The 14,498-nt window shown below is 38.9% G+C and overlaps 1 protein-coding gene across 3 annotated transcripts; it reads right to left on the reverse strand.

Moving 5' to 3' along the window:
* Positions 1 to 190: 190 nt before the first annotated feature.
* tmem11 (transmembrane protein 11) lies at positions 191 to 10,788 on the reverse strand. Of its 3 annotated transcripts, none has more exons than XM_057861594.1 (3): positions 10,646 to 10,788; positions 10,408 to 10,555; positions 191 to 1,150 (listed from the first exon to the last, which is right to left on the reverse strand). In XM_057861594.1, exon 3 carries the CDS (start codon positions 1,141 to 1,143, stop codon positions 634 to 636), a length of 510 nt encoding a protein of 169 aa, XP_057717577.1. In that variant the 5' UTR covers positions 1,144 to 1,150; positions 10,408 to 10,555; positions 10,646 to 10,788; the 3' UTR covers positions 191 to 633. The 3 variants fall into 3 exon arrangements, with proteins under 3 accessions (XP_057717577.1, XP_057717578.1, XP_057717575.1); XM_057861595.1 differs by having other exon boundaries at positions 10,337 to 10,555; XM_057861592.1 differs by lacking the exons at positions 10,408 to 10,555; positions 10,646 to 10,788 and adding an exon at positions 9,943 to 10,046.
* Between the last annotated feature and the right edge of the window lie 3,710 nt (positions 10,789 to 14,498).

The following is a 14,498-nucleotide window of genomic DNA, read 5'->3' on the forward strand; positions in this document are numbered from 1 at the left end:
ACAGTGTGCAAAGCATGTTAAAAGGGACAAATCAATTATACATATTAAAAAATGGATCTCTGCATTGCAGATTTTCAGCCATCATGGGTGCGCTGAGTGGTTCTGGAATATATTGCCCAAGATAAACAGAGTGCATTGTATTAAAATTAGAAAATGTTTCCTCGGAAAAAGTCAAATATACAGAAGCACATGTTTGAAATAGCCTAATGTTTAATGAAAGGTGAATTACTGATCAGCAAGTAAGGGAGTACAGTAAAACTACAAGTGAAAGGGAAAAGCTCAAATCACATGTGTCCATCTCAACCACGTTTATTCTGATGGATCCTATACACAAACTTCATGTGTCAGAATGCGGGGAAGGAGGCGCGAGGGTATTACAGAGATCGCGTGTGTCGTGGTTGTCACTTAGAGAAAACATGAGGAAAAAAAAAAAAAAAGCCTTCCTTCTAGTTTTAACTATATCCCTCTGATCAAAGTTCAACATGGGAGCAGCCACCACAAGTGTTGTGGGCCCGATTGTAACCTTCCACCTTTCTTACACAAGACTGTGGACAGGTTTGTTGTTGTTGTTGTTTTTTTTTTTAATTTTTCCTTTTTTTCCCCGTTGGTTCTTAAATGGTCGCCAGAGTGCACTCATACAGCATAGAGTTCGTAGATCTTCTTGGCGCAGTACGCCAGCGCGGCCAGTGCTATCGTGTTATGGAGTCTCTTTCTGTGGATGTCATCCCTGCGTACCAAGACCACGGGCGTGGAGGAGGTGAGCGTGTGCAGGGGCAGCCGCGACAGTTTTTGGCTGTCATATTCCACCTGGTACTTGCAGCAGGGGTCAAACTGCCAGGAAATCCCGTAGAGGGCGGCGCAAGCGACGCTGAGGGCGCCGGCGGGTAGCGCCACGTAGCGCGAGTATTCTGGAGGCAGCGAAAGCGGCGTCAGGAGGCAAGCGGCTCCCGACAACACGGCCGTCTTGTGCAGGCAGTTGCCCACCGTAATCCACCGCGCCGTCTCATCCCCAATGCGCGTGGGCTCGATAACAATGTATTTGTACTGGGCCTCCAGTGCTTGCTCCAGCTCGTACTCGAACTGGTCCTGCGCGTTCTCCCCGTTGTAGATCTCGTGGACAATGTAGCAGTCCGTTGCCGCCATCACTCCCCTGAAAACAGGATGACAGGCAGCGAACAGTTAGGACAGAAAAAATAAAAAAAGAATAAAAAATATAAAGTATACAGTATAGTCTGTTTATCCAAAGCATTTGCACTCTTGTTGAACCCTTTTCACATGATACCAAGTCCAGCCATTTGGGAAAAAAAAAAAAAAATGAGTGGAAAGTTAACAGTCCCTTTTCAATATGGGAAACAAACGTTACTAGTTTCTAAACATGGAATCACGTCGTCTGATGATTAATGCGTGACGTTATGCATAATGTGATGTGTGATCTTTATCTGCCGTGGAAGGAGACCTCTACAATTTCCGCTTTCAACTGTTACTGATGCAAATTGAAAAAATAACAGGATTGCATTTGTCTAAATGTGTTTTTTTAAGCACTTTGGTACAGCAGCAGCTGTTGTGAAAGCTCTACAGAAGGAAACGTCTGTTGAGATAAGTGCTTGTATCTGCCCTAAAGTTCGGCAACTCCCAGTTGAAGTTTACTTAAAAACTAACCATAACAAAAAAAAGTGGACATTGTATATTTAGTGAAAGCACATTAATGTAGTCTTACACGTTCAATATCTAAATGCTAATACACAATGCAAAGTACTACAGATGGACAAAGAAAAGTAGGATTGATGTTAAAGTATTTATTAATCTGGTAAACAACTAAGGTACAACTTAGATATTTGTATTCTATATTTAACTGTGTTATTGATTTTTATTGCATGACCACAGGTCACCAGAATTTTTTCTAATGGAGCAAACTTTTGGAACTACTCTCAATAGTAATAGAAGATACTTTGTGCATTTTCTTGGTCAACTCAATGGCTGTCATTGACGGCGCTAAACCTCCAATCCATTTGAAGAACTGACATGACATTCCCTGTCATCCCTCCCACTTCAAATGGATTGTATGTCAACTATTGATAAATTCATTAAAATAGTTTTAATTTAGTTTTTAAGAACCACATGAGGCACAGAAAGAGAAGGATAAAAAATATACTTAACATTTTTTATTTGTATATATGTAATGTCAAAAATAGTGTTGCAACGATTAATCAATTAACTCGTAATTCGATTTTAAAAAACTTTTGAAGCAAATTTTGTTGCTTCGAGGATTCGTTTAATTAGAGTGTCGTTGTAATGGTTTGTTTTGAAAGTGCTTGCATTTAGTTTCATTCACATGGGTGGATACACTGCCATCTAGTGGCAACAGTGAATATAACTCATCTAACATGGCTGGATCCAGCTGCTCCCTGTAAAGACCAACATAAGGTTTTTTTTTTGGAAGAGCTAATACAGTTGGGCAAATAAGTATTTAGTCAATGACTAATTGTGCAAGTTCTCCCACTTGAAAATATTAGAGAGGCCTGTAATTGTCAACATGGGTAAACCTCAACCATGAGAGACAGAATGTGGTGGTTGACTAAATACTTATTTGCCCCACTGCATGTTTATGCATCTGTTATTTAGTTGAGAAGTATATTTTACAGTTTTTGTGGGAATATGTGTGTGAATGATTTGTTAAGAGCATTGTAAAGAATTTTAGCATTTTATAGCATTTAAGCTAGCGAATTTTTGCTATGCAAAATAGCCAATTGTTCTTTTGCAGTATTTCGATTCTCATTTATTTATTTTACAAAGGTTGAGGCCAAGCTCAAGTATTTTAAATTTCACAAGAGAAATAAGTACTCTTGTGAAATGACAGTGCAATTCTGCATAGCTTGAAAAAAGATCCAGGAATTTTTTTATTTGCATTTAATGCTCTTTTGAAAGTGCAATCTTAGCAAGCAATCCCCTAAAACCTAATCTGCAATGCATTAAATGTTTCTAATTCGATTACTGGATTATTCAAACTAATTGATAAATCGATTACTTAAATAATCGATAGCTGAAGCCATAGTCGAAAATGGTATCGAGGTTTGTTTTAGTATCACAAGAGTTGAAAGTTCTAGTGTTGTCATGACAACAGTACAATCCTCATATGCGAATGATCATTTTCCGATAAAAGCAACTACTTTGCAACATATTGAGCAGCACTGTGGCGATTGAGTTATCATGACGTCCAAACTATTGAATTTTTTACAATCAATAAATTTACGTCAATTCTAGAGCTGTCCCGACTAGTCGACGAAGTCGATGATGTAAATGCGTCGACGAGCACACCGTCCCGTCGACGGTCAATCAAGGGTTAAAAAGAAATATATGCGTGGAAAGCTGAGAATGGTGGACGCTCGGGATTCAAGCGGGGAAAGCTGCACAGAGGCAAAAAAGCGCACCAGAGTGACCAAAGCATGGACATATTTCAACAAAACAAAGGAGGGTACACTGTCGTGTGTAGTTTTTGTAATGCCAAGCTTGCATACCACGGCACCAAGTCGGCCGTGAATGAACACCTGAAGCGCCACCGCCCAGGTATGATTCTGGAAGACGACAGGAGACAACAAGCCGGCGGATCGTAAGTCCATATAACGACATATTTTATTGAAGTTGCCTTCATGTACGTCTTATGACAGAGTATTAGGGGCTAATGTCAAATTATAATCAATAGAAGAATTTATGATAATGCTTCGTCGTCGCTCCCAGTGAAAGTACATTCATGTAAAGTATGTAGCGGGTCACAGCCACAATAGCCCTACGTAATAATGCGACTTTTGTTTCTCGTAGAAATATCACGACTTTAATTTCATTCTTTTTTTTTTTTTTTTTTTTTAAAAAGGCCCTGATGCTACATCCTAGTGTCGTATCAACGTGCATCATTGAGTTTTTTTCACATAATTCACTCCAGTGGTACGTGATATTTATGTATCTATTCTGCTGGTGCTCATTTTATTGCTGAGAACAATATAAACATATCACAAAAAGAGAAAAAAAGAATTATTTTGAATCCTGTTGGAAAAGTGAAGTCACAGGGTTCTGAATCAGTTAATATTCCATTCTTTTGCACTCATGCCATCACCATTTGACTTAATTGTTTGAGATGTATCATTGTTATTTGTGTTTATTTGTACTTTAATAATTTAAGTGTTCCAAAATGTTTTGTGGATTAATAATCATCAACAAAAATTGAATTACAAGATTAGTAAAAAAAAAAAAAAGTTCCCAAAAATTTTTTTGACTAGTCCAGTGTTTTTCAACCAGTGTGCTGCCACACACTAGTGTGCCGTGAGAGATCGACAGGTGTGCCGTGGGAAATTATCTAATTTCGCATTTATATATATATATATATATATATATATATATATATATATAAAGCCTGAACGATATATCATTTAAACATCGCATGTGCGATAGTCCCATCGCAAGGACGCGCAATAGTTTTTTTTTTTCCCCAATCCACAAACCTTTGATTTGCTTCATTCGCTCGTACAGCCTCTCTCATCCCCTTTCCCAGCGCTCAGTCACTGCGGCACTTGCTTATTAAAGTTAACCCTTGAGAGTCGAAGGACGCGCCGGCGCGTCCTCAGCGAACGTCGTCTTTGAAGCGCCCTCACGTTTTAAATACGTCACCCACATGCCGTTGGTTGGTCTCGTTTTCAAGTGCGGAAGTTGCGGTTTACTCTCGTTATTATTTGAAGTCAATCGACTAATTAAAACGTGAGATATTGTCATTTAAGTTTAATAATTTTATTGTCCTCTCAAAAAAACATTAAAACGCTGCATGGATCATTTGTTTGTGTCTATATTTCCATCATTTCTTGTCCTTTTTCAAAACGGAAGCTCCATGAAAAAACCACAAATCAAACGAACCCTTTCGAAGTCACAGTGGAAGCACAAAATGCGTTTTTTAAATAAATATAACTGCCATGCGAGGTTCTACCGAACGAGAGGGAGGAGTGTTCTGAAGCAGCGAGGTGGCGAGCCGACGGCCGTTTGGATCGAGCAGCGACTTTGTGTGACTTTGAGAATGAACGGAAAACTAAATTTAGCGCAAGCAATTGTGCTATTTGATCAACTTGAGGAAGAGGATGGTCCAAATTCGTCATCATCGTCTTCTTCGGAAGAGTCCTCGAGTGAAGATAGTGACGTATTTGAACACGTGGGTGACGCCATCGACGAGCAGAGGTAAGCAAACTCACTTTTTTTTTTTAGGCTGGAAAAAGTTTCTTTTGAAAGTTTCTTTTGATATTACATGACAAAGTTAATTTTGATGCAATATAAGTGTGTGTTTGTGTATATAATAATAAAATGTGCATATCAGATCAAAGTCGTACGTGAACTGTGTGTATCCAAGGCAGGAATTTATAATTGTGGTGATCTTCTTTCTATATGAAGATTAGGGATGTAGCACATATTCAGCTATGGTATTCTTTCTATTGTCATACATATAGATTTCCATTATTATTTATTGCTGTATATATTTTTATTTTATACTTTATTATTTTCATAAATACTGACTTTTGTTTCATGTACATTTATAGTGACAATGAAAGTAAAGTGAAATGAAAATGGAAGGGTGGAAAGAGGACCGACACCCCATGGAAGTGTGGGCTGTGATGTAGCCCTGTGTCTAATTCCAGGACGAAACTGCTTTTCGGAGTGGCATGCCTGAAAAAAATTTAACTTGTTTATTGTAAATATTTTTGAAAATACTTTTTTCCCCAATGTTATATATATATATTTTTTCCCACAATCAGTCTTCTCAATTTGTGTATATAAATGTGTGTTCAAGAAGCTTGATTGTGTGTACATAGTTTTCATCAGGTGATGGGCCGCAATACCTAAACTCATAAAGAGATGGCCTCTAAACACTTTTTGTGTTAGATGGTATATTTTTTCACTGTTCTTCACTGTTTGGTCTGCTGTATATAACCTGTTTTGACTAGAGCATGTATAAATGCAAAAAAACGCCTATGGCTATACCTGTTGTTTATGTTGAATTGTCAAATAAGACTATTTATTCTAAATTTTTTTGGTTGAATGTTCATCCTAACATGTTGAATAAATATTACAAAGTTTCAAAACGGTTCGTTACGCATGTTTGGTTGTCAATTGGACATCAAAATTAAAAATTTTGACAAAACGATTGTGGAATTTTTGGTCTTTTTGGGCCCAAAATGATGATTTATAATTGGTCAGTGACGGAAACAACAGTTTTGACATGAAGTTCAAGGTGTCACAAAAAAAGGGACCAAACCAGGCCATCGTAAACAATTCTTTCTTTGAAATATAAAGGCAACTTCAAAGGCATGCAAAATCAGACAAAATAGGCCCAGACCTTAAAGGGTTAATGATGGCTTTGATCTGGTCAAAGAAGCCGGGCAGCAATCTGTCAATCATCGTTTAACTTGTTAAACAGTTTCTGCAAAGAAGCGCGGGCTGGAATGAATGTGTGTGTCTGTGGGGGGAGAATGTGGAGACGTTCGAGACATATAAAATAAACGCCAGAAGTGATTATGAGGAGTTTGTAATCTCTACATGTAGTCACTCCAAAAGTCACAGCCATGTTAGGTAAACAGAAGCATTTAATAAAGCCAAGCATTTTTCTACTACAGTACTTTATTCTTGTTTAAAAATGATTCAGTGGGACAGTTATGTTTAAAACTGATCATAATTATTACATTTGAAGTGCTTTAAAAGCATTTATTAATATATATACATACATATATATATATATATATATATATATATATATACACACACACACACATTTTTTTAAATCATACTTTGGGGGGGGGAAAGTGAGAAAAAACATGTTTTATATGTATCTCTTTCCAGTGCTAGATCTGAATAAATACATTGAGCACACACACACACACACACACAAAAAAAAAAAAAAAAAAAAAAAGGGGTGGGGTACTTTGCGGTCTTTCACTTATCGCGGCGGGTTCTGGTCCCTATTAACTGCGAAAAACGATGGAATACTGTACACTGTGGTCATGATGAGTCATCCAAAGTCTTTCCAAACAGCTATTCAAGTCATCTAGTAAAAATTTTTTTTTTAAATAATATTTTTTTATATCGCAATATAATATCGCAATATATCACAAACCCCCAAAAAATCGCAGCAAAAGTTTGTTCCAATATCGTTCAGACCTTATGTATGTATATATATTAGGGCTGTCAAAATTATCGCGTTAACGGGCGTTAATTAATTTTAATTAACGCACTAGGCCCGCTCAGACAAATTTAAATGTCAGTACAGTGAAAGGCCAACTTGTTAATTGTGTTTTATGGAGTTTTTCCGTCCTCTGCTGGCGCTTGGGTGTGACTTGCATATGTGATGTGGCGTAATGTCGCCCTCTGCTGGCGATTCAGTGCAGCTGATTATTTGGGTTTCGGCGCGCTTTTCTGACGTGATTATATGTCGACGCGAACTCACACTAATAGACAGTGCTATTCAGACCAGCTAACGTTCGCATCCAGTATTCAGTGGCAGTTCTCATAGCCCCATCACACTGTTTGTGTCTAATACATGCATCGCTTGAGTTATATTCCTCCTTTGTTTATATTCATGAGCATTAGATAGTTATTGATGATGTGTATTTGAATTTGTTCACATATATGGTGAAATGCAGTTACATTGTTAGATGCTTGTGAGCTAATTGGCTAGTGCTACTGCTCAAATGGACACGTGTGTGTACATTTTATGTTATTTTGTGATTCATGCAAGTTATTGACACATTGCCTTGTTATTTTCAGTTTTACAAAAATACAAGAAACGTGCTTCTGTCAAAAAGAGATGACTTCAGTAAAGCCCATGCAACTTTGCCACACCGTCTGATTTCTTTTTGGAACTTATGTTCGCTATCTGTCAATTTGTGTACTCACACACATTGAGGACAGAATAGGGCTACTAGTTTATTTTTTGATTGAAAATTTTACAAATTTTATTAAAACGAAAACATTAAGAGGCGTTTTAATATAACATTTCTATAACTTGTACTAATATTCATCTTTTAAGAACTACAAGTCTTTATATCCATGGATGACTTTAACAGAATGTCAATAATGTTAATGCCATCTTGTTGATTTATCGTTATAATAAACAAATACCGTCCTTATGTACCGTATGTTGAATGTATATTTCCATCTTGTCTTATCTTTCCATTCCAACAATAATTTACAGAAAAATATGGCATATTTTATAGATGGTTTGAATTGCGATTAATTGCGATTAATTACGATTAATTAATTTTTAAGCTGTAATTAACTCGATTAAAAATTTTAATCGTTTGACAGCCCTAATATATATATATTGTAATGTCCGTGACTGTGCGGGTCCTTGAAGGGGCCATCAGACTGCAGAGTGGTGACGTAGAAGGAAGCAAGCAAGGAGAGAGGGAGGGAGGGAGAACGGCGTGAGAGTAAGTTAGCGGCCGCATGTTGCGGATGCCGCTGTTATTTTTGTTTATTATTTTCCATTGTTGCCACAATAAAGTGGTAAAGTCATCACCGACTTCTCTCCTTTCTATCTCCCCATTCGGGGCTATTACAGTATTTTTTTACGTCGTCGGGCGGAGTTACAGTAGGATGGAAGGAGTAAGTAGAAAGTTCTCGGTCGTGTGCAGATGAGCGAAGTTTGCTCGTGTCGCGTTCAAAAACTGTTTGGATTTCTAGCCATCAACGATCTTGCTGTCCGCAACAATGTGGACCCCAACACGTCTACTGCACATTATTTGGTTAGACTCGTCATGTGCTCAAGTCCCCGTCTGATAATTCTGAGCTTTTTCAAGCCTAACTGCTATAAAAAATAATAATAATAAAAACAAAGACTGAGAGCTGTTGAAGAATATGGATATCGACTTTGTGTTCATCTAAACAGGCTCAAGTTTCACGCTGAGTAAGTATACATACTGAGAAATTATTTTATAATTGAATATACTGTCGAGAAAATAATTTTGGAACATTTTTGGTTTGTGGTGTGCCGCGAGATTTTTTCCAGTGTAAAAACGTGTCGTGAGTCAAAAAAGGTTGAAAAACACTGGACTAGTCGACTAATCGTTTGAGTAATCGGTGAATTAAATATCACTACATATAGTGAATTAAGTTTTCTTTATTACAGAAAAACTTTGTTGGTGGTGCACTTGATTGGAGTAATGACAGTTCTAGTCATTTCAACGAATTTATTGTCTCCGATATGAAGAATAGATTTCAAAGTTATGCCTATAAAATGACAGATAATTTATAAACATAAATATAAAGTTATTACGTGCGTTTTCTACAATTTAGCATATGGACCCGAAATTTCTGTAAAGTACTGTTAGATGCTGCAAGCGCGCGGACATCCAGTACATGAACGCAGAAGTATTCCTAAATCAATTAAAAGCACATCGGAAAACCGAGGTTGTCGCGTTAGAAATGAAGAAACGAGTAGCTTTTTGCAACACGCGGGACATGGTGTACCCAAGCGAGGCTTACTGGCTTGCATGCAGCAAAGTTATGTTGATTGGCTAGCTAAGTTGGGAAGAAGCCATGTCACTTGGTGAAATTACGAAGTATTCGGCGCAAAACACAACACTTAGCGTCTCAATGAGAAACTACAACACAAATTCCAACAAGTGTAAGGATTTATGAGCATTTTCCCAAGCGCGGATCGGCTAAGTTGAGAAAAGGCAAAACATCACATGAGCCCTAGTTTGCTTCCAAGCTAACACTAAGTAGCAGACACGTTAGCAACTTAGCATGCTAATGTTTAGCTAAGCTTTTGCTAAAATTCTGATCCCTGTGCAGGCTTGTCATTTTGTGTTTGAAAGATAAACACGTCCTTTGTCTGACGCGAGGTGACAAAGGCAAACGGTAGAATTATATGGATCGTTTTTATTTAAATGACCAAGATGTGAAGTAACTGACCTCTCCCTGCTTACTGGGACACCGCGCCTCCTTCCCAGCGACGCCATGTTGGAGATAGAGCCGTGATGGCAAATGACGCATGGCGGTAAAAGACTTTTTGGGTAATGTAGTTTTCCTATAGTGACTTGCAACAAATCCCATTCGAAATTAAACTACACTTCCCAGTATGGATATAAAACGTGCGTCAATGTTACGCACTATACTTGAGCATGTTTACGTATTGACAAGTCAGGAAAAAATACATGTATATACATATGACGCATGATACGTAGTATATGTCAGCGGAAAATTTGACTATTAATTTGAACTCACCAACAAAACTAATATACCCATTTTAAATGGTCACATACTAAAAAAAAAATTTAAAAAAAGAAGAAGAAGAATATTAACAAACCTCCAAAGGAAGGTTCTTCATATGCTGTTTTTGAAGAGTGACTTAAGTATTGTTGAGTTCTGGATGCTCACCCATGCTGTGCCTTCGTCTCCTCTGCCTCATCAGTGTTCTGTTCATTTGCCCTAGGCTGTGTACGTGCTGAAACCTGACGCCTACACAACAACTCTTCACGTTTTGGATGTGACAACAGCTGACACTATATGCTGCTGTCCGTTATATCTATACAGCACAAGAGAGCAGATCATAAAGTCACACAGGGTGCAGTTACCAAACAGCAAGACTGCTTGTTATCTATATAGTAACACTCACTACAAAGCCATAGACTTCTTTCTTTCTGAGTCCAAATCATCTCAATGTTAGGGTACTCTGGGTAGAGTACCCCAAAATTTTACTCAAGTAAGAGCAGCGTTACTTCAAAAATAATAGAACTAATGTAGGCCTGCACAATATATCATCTGAACATCGCCATCACAATCTGCACATGCGCAGGAGTCCCATCGCAGGACGTGCTATAGTTATTTTGCTATAGAGCCTACCCAATGTGCTCGCTGTGTGGTTCCGCTCACTTGTCCGTCATTTTGACTCTGTATTAGCATTGTTTTCAATTGATGGCGAAATTTAAAATGCATTTCATGGAAGACCCGGTGCTTTCTGATGCCGCAAACTCACTGGATCTGTTGCATAAAAGGCGTTATGAGGAAAAGCTTCATTCTATACAGTCGCCAGATCCATATTTGATGCCCAAATCGATGTTTTTCGACCCACTGTCTTCGCCCTGTCTGCCTGACATCTGCTACGCAGATATTTACAATTATCTTGTCCACACTAAATCAGCCTATTCTCACGAAAATATGAAAAACTTCAAGAGCTTGGAGGCTTATAAATACTTCGTTGCTGGTTGGGTGAAACAGGTCCTCGTCCACGAAAATTCGGCAGGAATCTATCTTGTGCTTGGAAAGGTGAGTTACGAAATTTTCAATTCAAAATCTTTTGTTATTGCTAACATCCACTGTCAAGTCTAATGTATTTCATGTCGTTTGTCAAAGGAGTTAAGGCTTTTAATGTTTATATGGTTTAGCGATAGCACTCTCACTACATACATACGTGTATGTTGTCGGCGATTAGCCTAGCAATGATCTTAATTGTGGTTATTTGTCAGCCCCGTAGACGAGGCCAGTTTCTTTCACTTGGTACCAGCTAAATATTATTCAAAAAATAACGATGGTGGAAGAAAGGGAAGTCACAAACATCTTGAATTTGAAACTATGTCGTACTACGTCGTATGTTGTCGGCGATTAGCCTAGCAATGATCTTAATTGTGGTTATTTGTCAGCCCCGTAGACGAGGCCAGTTTCTTTCACTTGGTACCAGCTAAATATTATTCAAAAAATAACGATGGTGGAAGAAAGGGAAGTCACAAACATCTTGAATTTGAAACTATGTCGTACTACGTCGTATGTTGTCGGCGATTAGCCTAGCAATGATCTTAATTGCGGTTGTCAGGCCAAAACCCTCTAAATATATATTAAATGCATCTTACCGGATATAAAATGACTACTACATAGTCTGTGGTGATTTTTTGGTGTCCAGTTTTCACGTCGAATTGCAGCCGTCCATTTCGCTCTCCTCTTTGGATCCCTCGGAATTAGGCTCGAGCGTATGACGTGGCACTCGCGAGGTTTCCGCCGCTATCGCCATTGTGGAAGCGAGAAACATAAACTGAGGCATTTCAACACAGGTCGCTCTTTAAAAATGGTTGGAAATTATTGTGCGGTAAAGAATTGCAACAACCGATCGAATAGAAAGGAGAATGTACAGCTCGACGGAACACCATTGAGTTTCTCCCGGATCCCTACATGGAGAAAAGGCGAGGGAAAGCTCATATCTGAACTTACCAAACGTCGAAGAATGGCATGGGTGGCCTCGATCAGAAGGAAGGGCATAACGTTTGATTCTCCAGTTACACACTGAGTTTGCTCTATGCACTTCCACTCCGGTAAGTTAATTTCGTTTGTTTACGCAAATTTCAGTAACTTTACGCCCTAAGTCGGCCTGTTGTTAGCTATTGCTACAGCTAAACAACTAGCATGCATACATGTGCATTGTCTTCATAAGACATAATTCCTGTCGTTGTTAAATGAAAAAGCTGTAATATTTTGACGTGAGAGAGTGGCAAAGAATTTGTACACAGGCTACATTTTATGCAGCAAAAGATTTGTACATCCGTGGTCACAGACTAATGTAAACACACATTGCCTACCTTTGCTAGAAAGATGGCGTTGCCGTTTGCTATGGTCATTAAGTGAAGATCCTGCACCCATCCGCAGCAAAACTGTTCGTAGCTCTGTAGCGATTTGTAGTTTCGGAATTGCTGATGAGTGTTGTAACATATACCAAACACTAAATACAGCATGATGTCCATTTCGCGTAGTGGTGGAAGCTTGTCGCCATCTTTATTCCATTTGTGTTCGGCTTGCTCGTGAGGGTCAACATTGTTCACATCCTTAAAATTGCTCACATATCTGTCCTTCGCCGTGGTAACAAGTTTGTCTCTGTTTCGAACTGGCAAGTTGTCCCTACATTTTTCCATCTTTGGCACTCGTAGTTGAATTGTATTTGCCGTTAAGTTTAAATGTCCCGTGATGCAGACGTGCTTCCGCAATGGCTGTGTTGTCGCAAATCTCGCACGATCCCGTGCTGCTGTGACGTAAACGCTCGAGCCTAATACGGTAAAACTTCAAGTCTCTCCTTCCATCTTCTCTGTTAGTGCAACCAACAGCCACACACGCCTTCACCATTTTGAATATTAATGTTAAGGAGCAGAAAAACACGCCGTAAATAGGAGAAATGTACGTAGCCGTAACAGGTTAACACTATGTTTTGACGGACAAGTGGGCTGAACCATACAGCGAGCACGTGGTACGTGGGTAGGCTCTATAGAGCCTACCCACGTACCACGTGCTCGCTGTAGAGCCTACCCACGTACCACGTGCTCGCTGTATGGTTCAGCCCACTTGTCCGTCATTTTGACTCTGTATTAGCATTGTTTTCAATTGATAGCGGAATTTAAAATGCATTTCATGGAAGACCCGGTGCTTTCTGATGCCGCAAACTCACTGGATCTGTTGCATAAAAGGCGTTATGAGGAAAAGCTTCGTTCTATACAGTCGCCAGATCCATATTTGATGCCCAAATCGATGTTTTTCGACCCACTGTCTTCGCCCTGTCTGCCTGACATCTGCTACGCTGATATTTACAATTATCTTGTCCACACAAAATCAGCCTATTCCCACGAAAATTGGAAAAACTTCAAGAGCTTGGAGGCTTATAATACTTCGTTGCTGGTTGGGTGAAACAGGTCGTCGTTCGGCAGGAATCTATCTTGTGCTTGGAAAGGTGAGTTACGAAATTTTCAATTCAAAATCTTTTGTTATTGCTAACATCCACTGTCAAGTCTAATGTATTTCATGTCGTTTGTCAATGGAGTTAAGGCTTTTAATGTTTATATGGTTTAGCGATAGCACTCTCACGACATACATACGTGTATGTTGTCGGCGATTAGCCTAGCAATGATCTTAATTGTGGTTATTTGTCAGCTCCGTAGACGAGGCCAGTTTCTTTCACTTGGTACCAGCTAAATATTATTAAAAAAATAACGATGGTGGAAGAAAGGGAAGTCACAAACATCTTGAATTTGAAACTATGTCGTACTACGTCGTATGTTGTCGGCGATTAGCCTCGCAATGATCTTAATTGTGGTTGTCAGGCCAAAACCCTCTAAATATATATTAAATGCATCTTACCGGATATAAAATGACTACTACATAGTCTGTGGTGATTTTTTGGTGTCCAGTTTTCACGTCGAATTGCAGCCGTCCATTTCGCTCTCCTCTTTGGATCCCTCGGAATACGGTAAAACTTCAAGTCTCTCCTTCCATCTTCTCTGTTAGTGCAACCAACAGCCACACACGCCTTCACCATTTTGATTATTAATGTTAAGGAGCAGAAAAACACGCCGTAAATAGGAGAAATGTACGTAGCCGTAACAGGTTAACACTATGTTTTGACGGACAAGTGGGCGGAACCATACAGCGAGCACGTGGTACGTGGGTAGGCTCTATAGTTGTTTATTTTTTTTCAATGTAAACTTTTTGTATTTCTT

The sequence above is a fragment of the Corythoichthys intestinalis genome, chromosome 16, assembly GCF_030265065.1.
Source record: "Corythoichthys intestinalis isolate RoL2023-P3 chromosome 16, ASM3026506v1, whole genome shotgun sequence".
NCBI lineage: Eukaryota > Metazoa > Chordata > Actinopteri > Syngnathiformes > Syngnathidae > Corythoichthys > Corythoichthys intestinalis.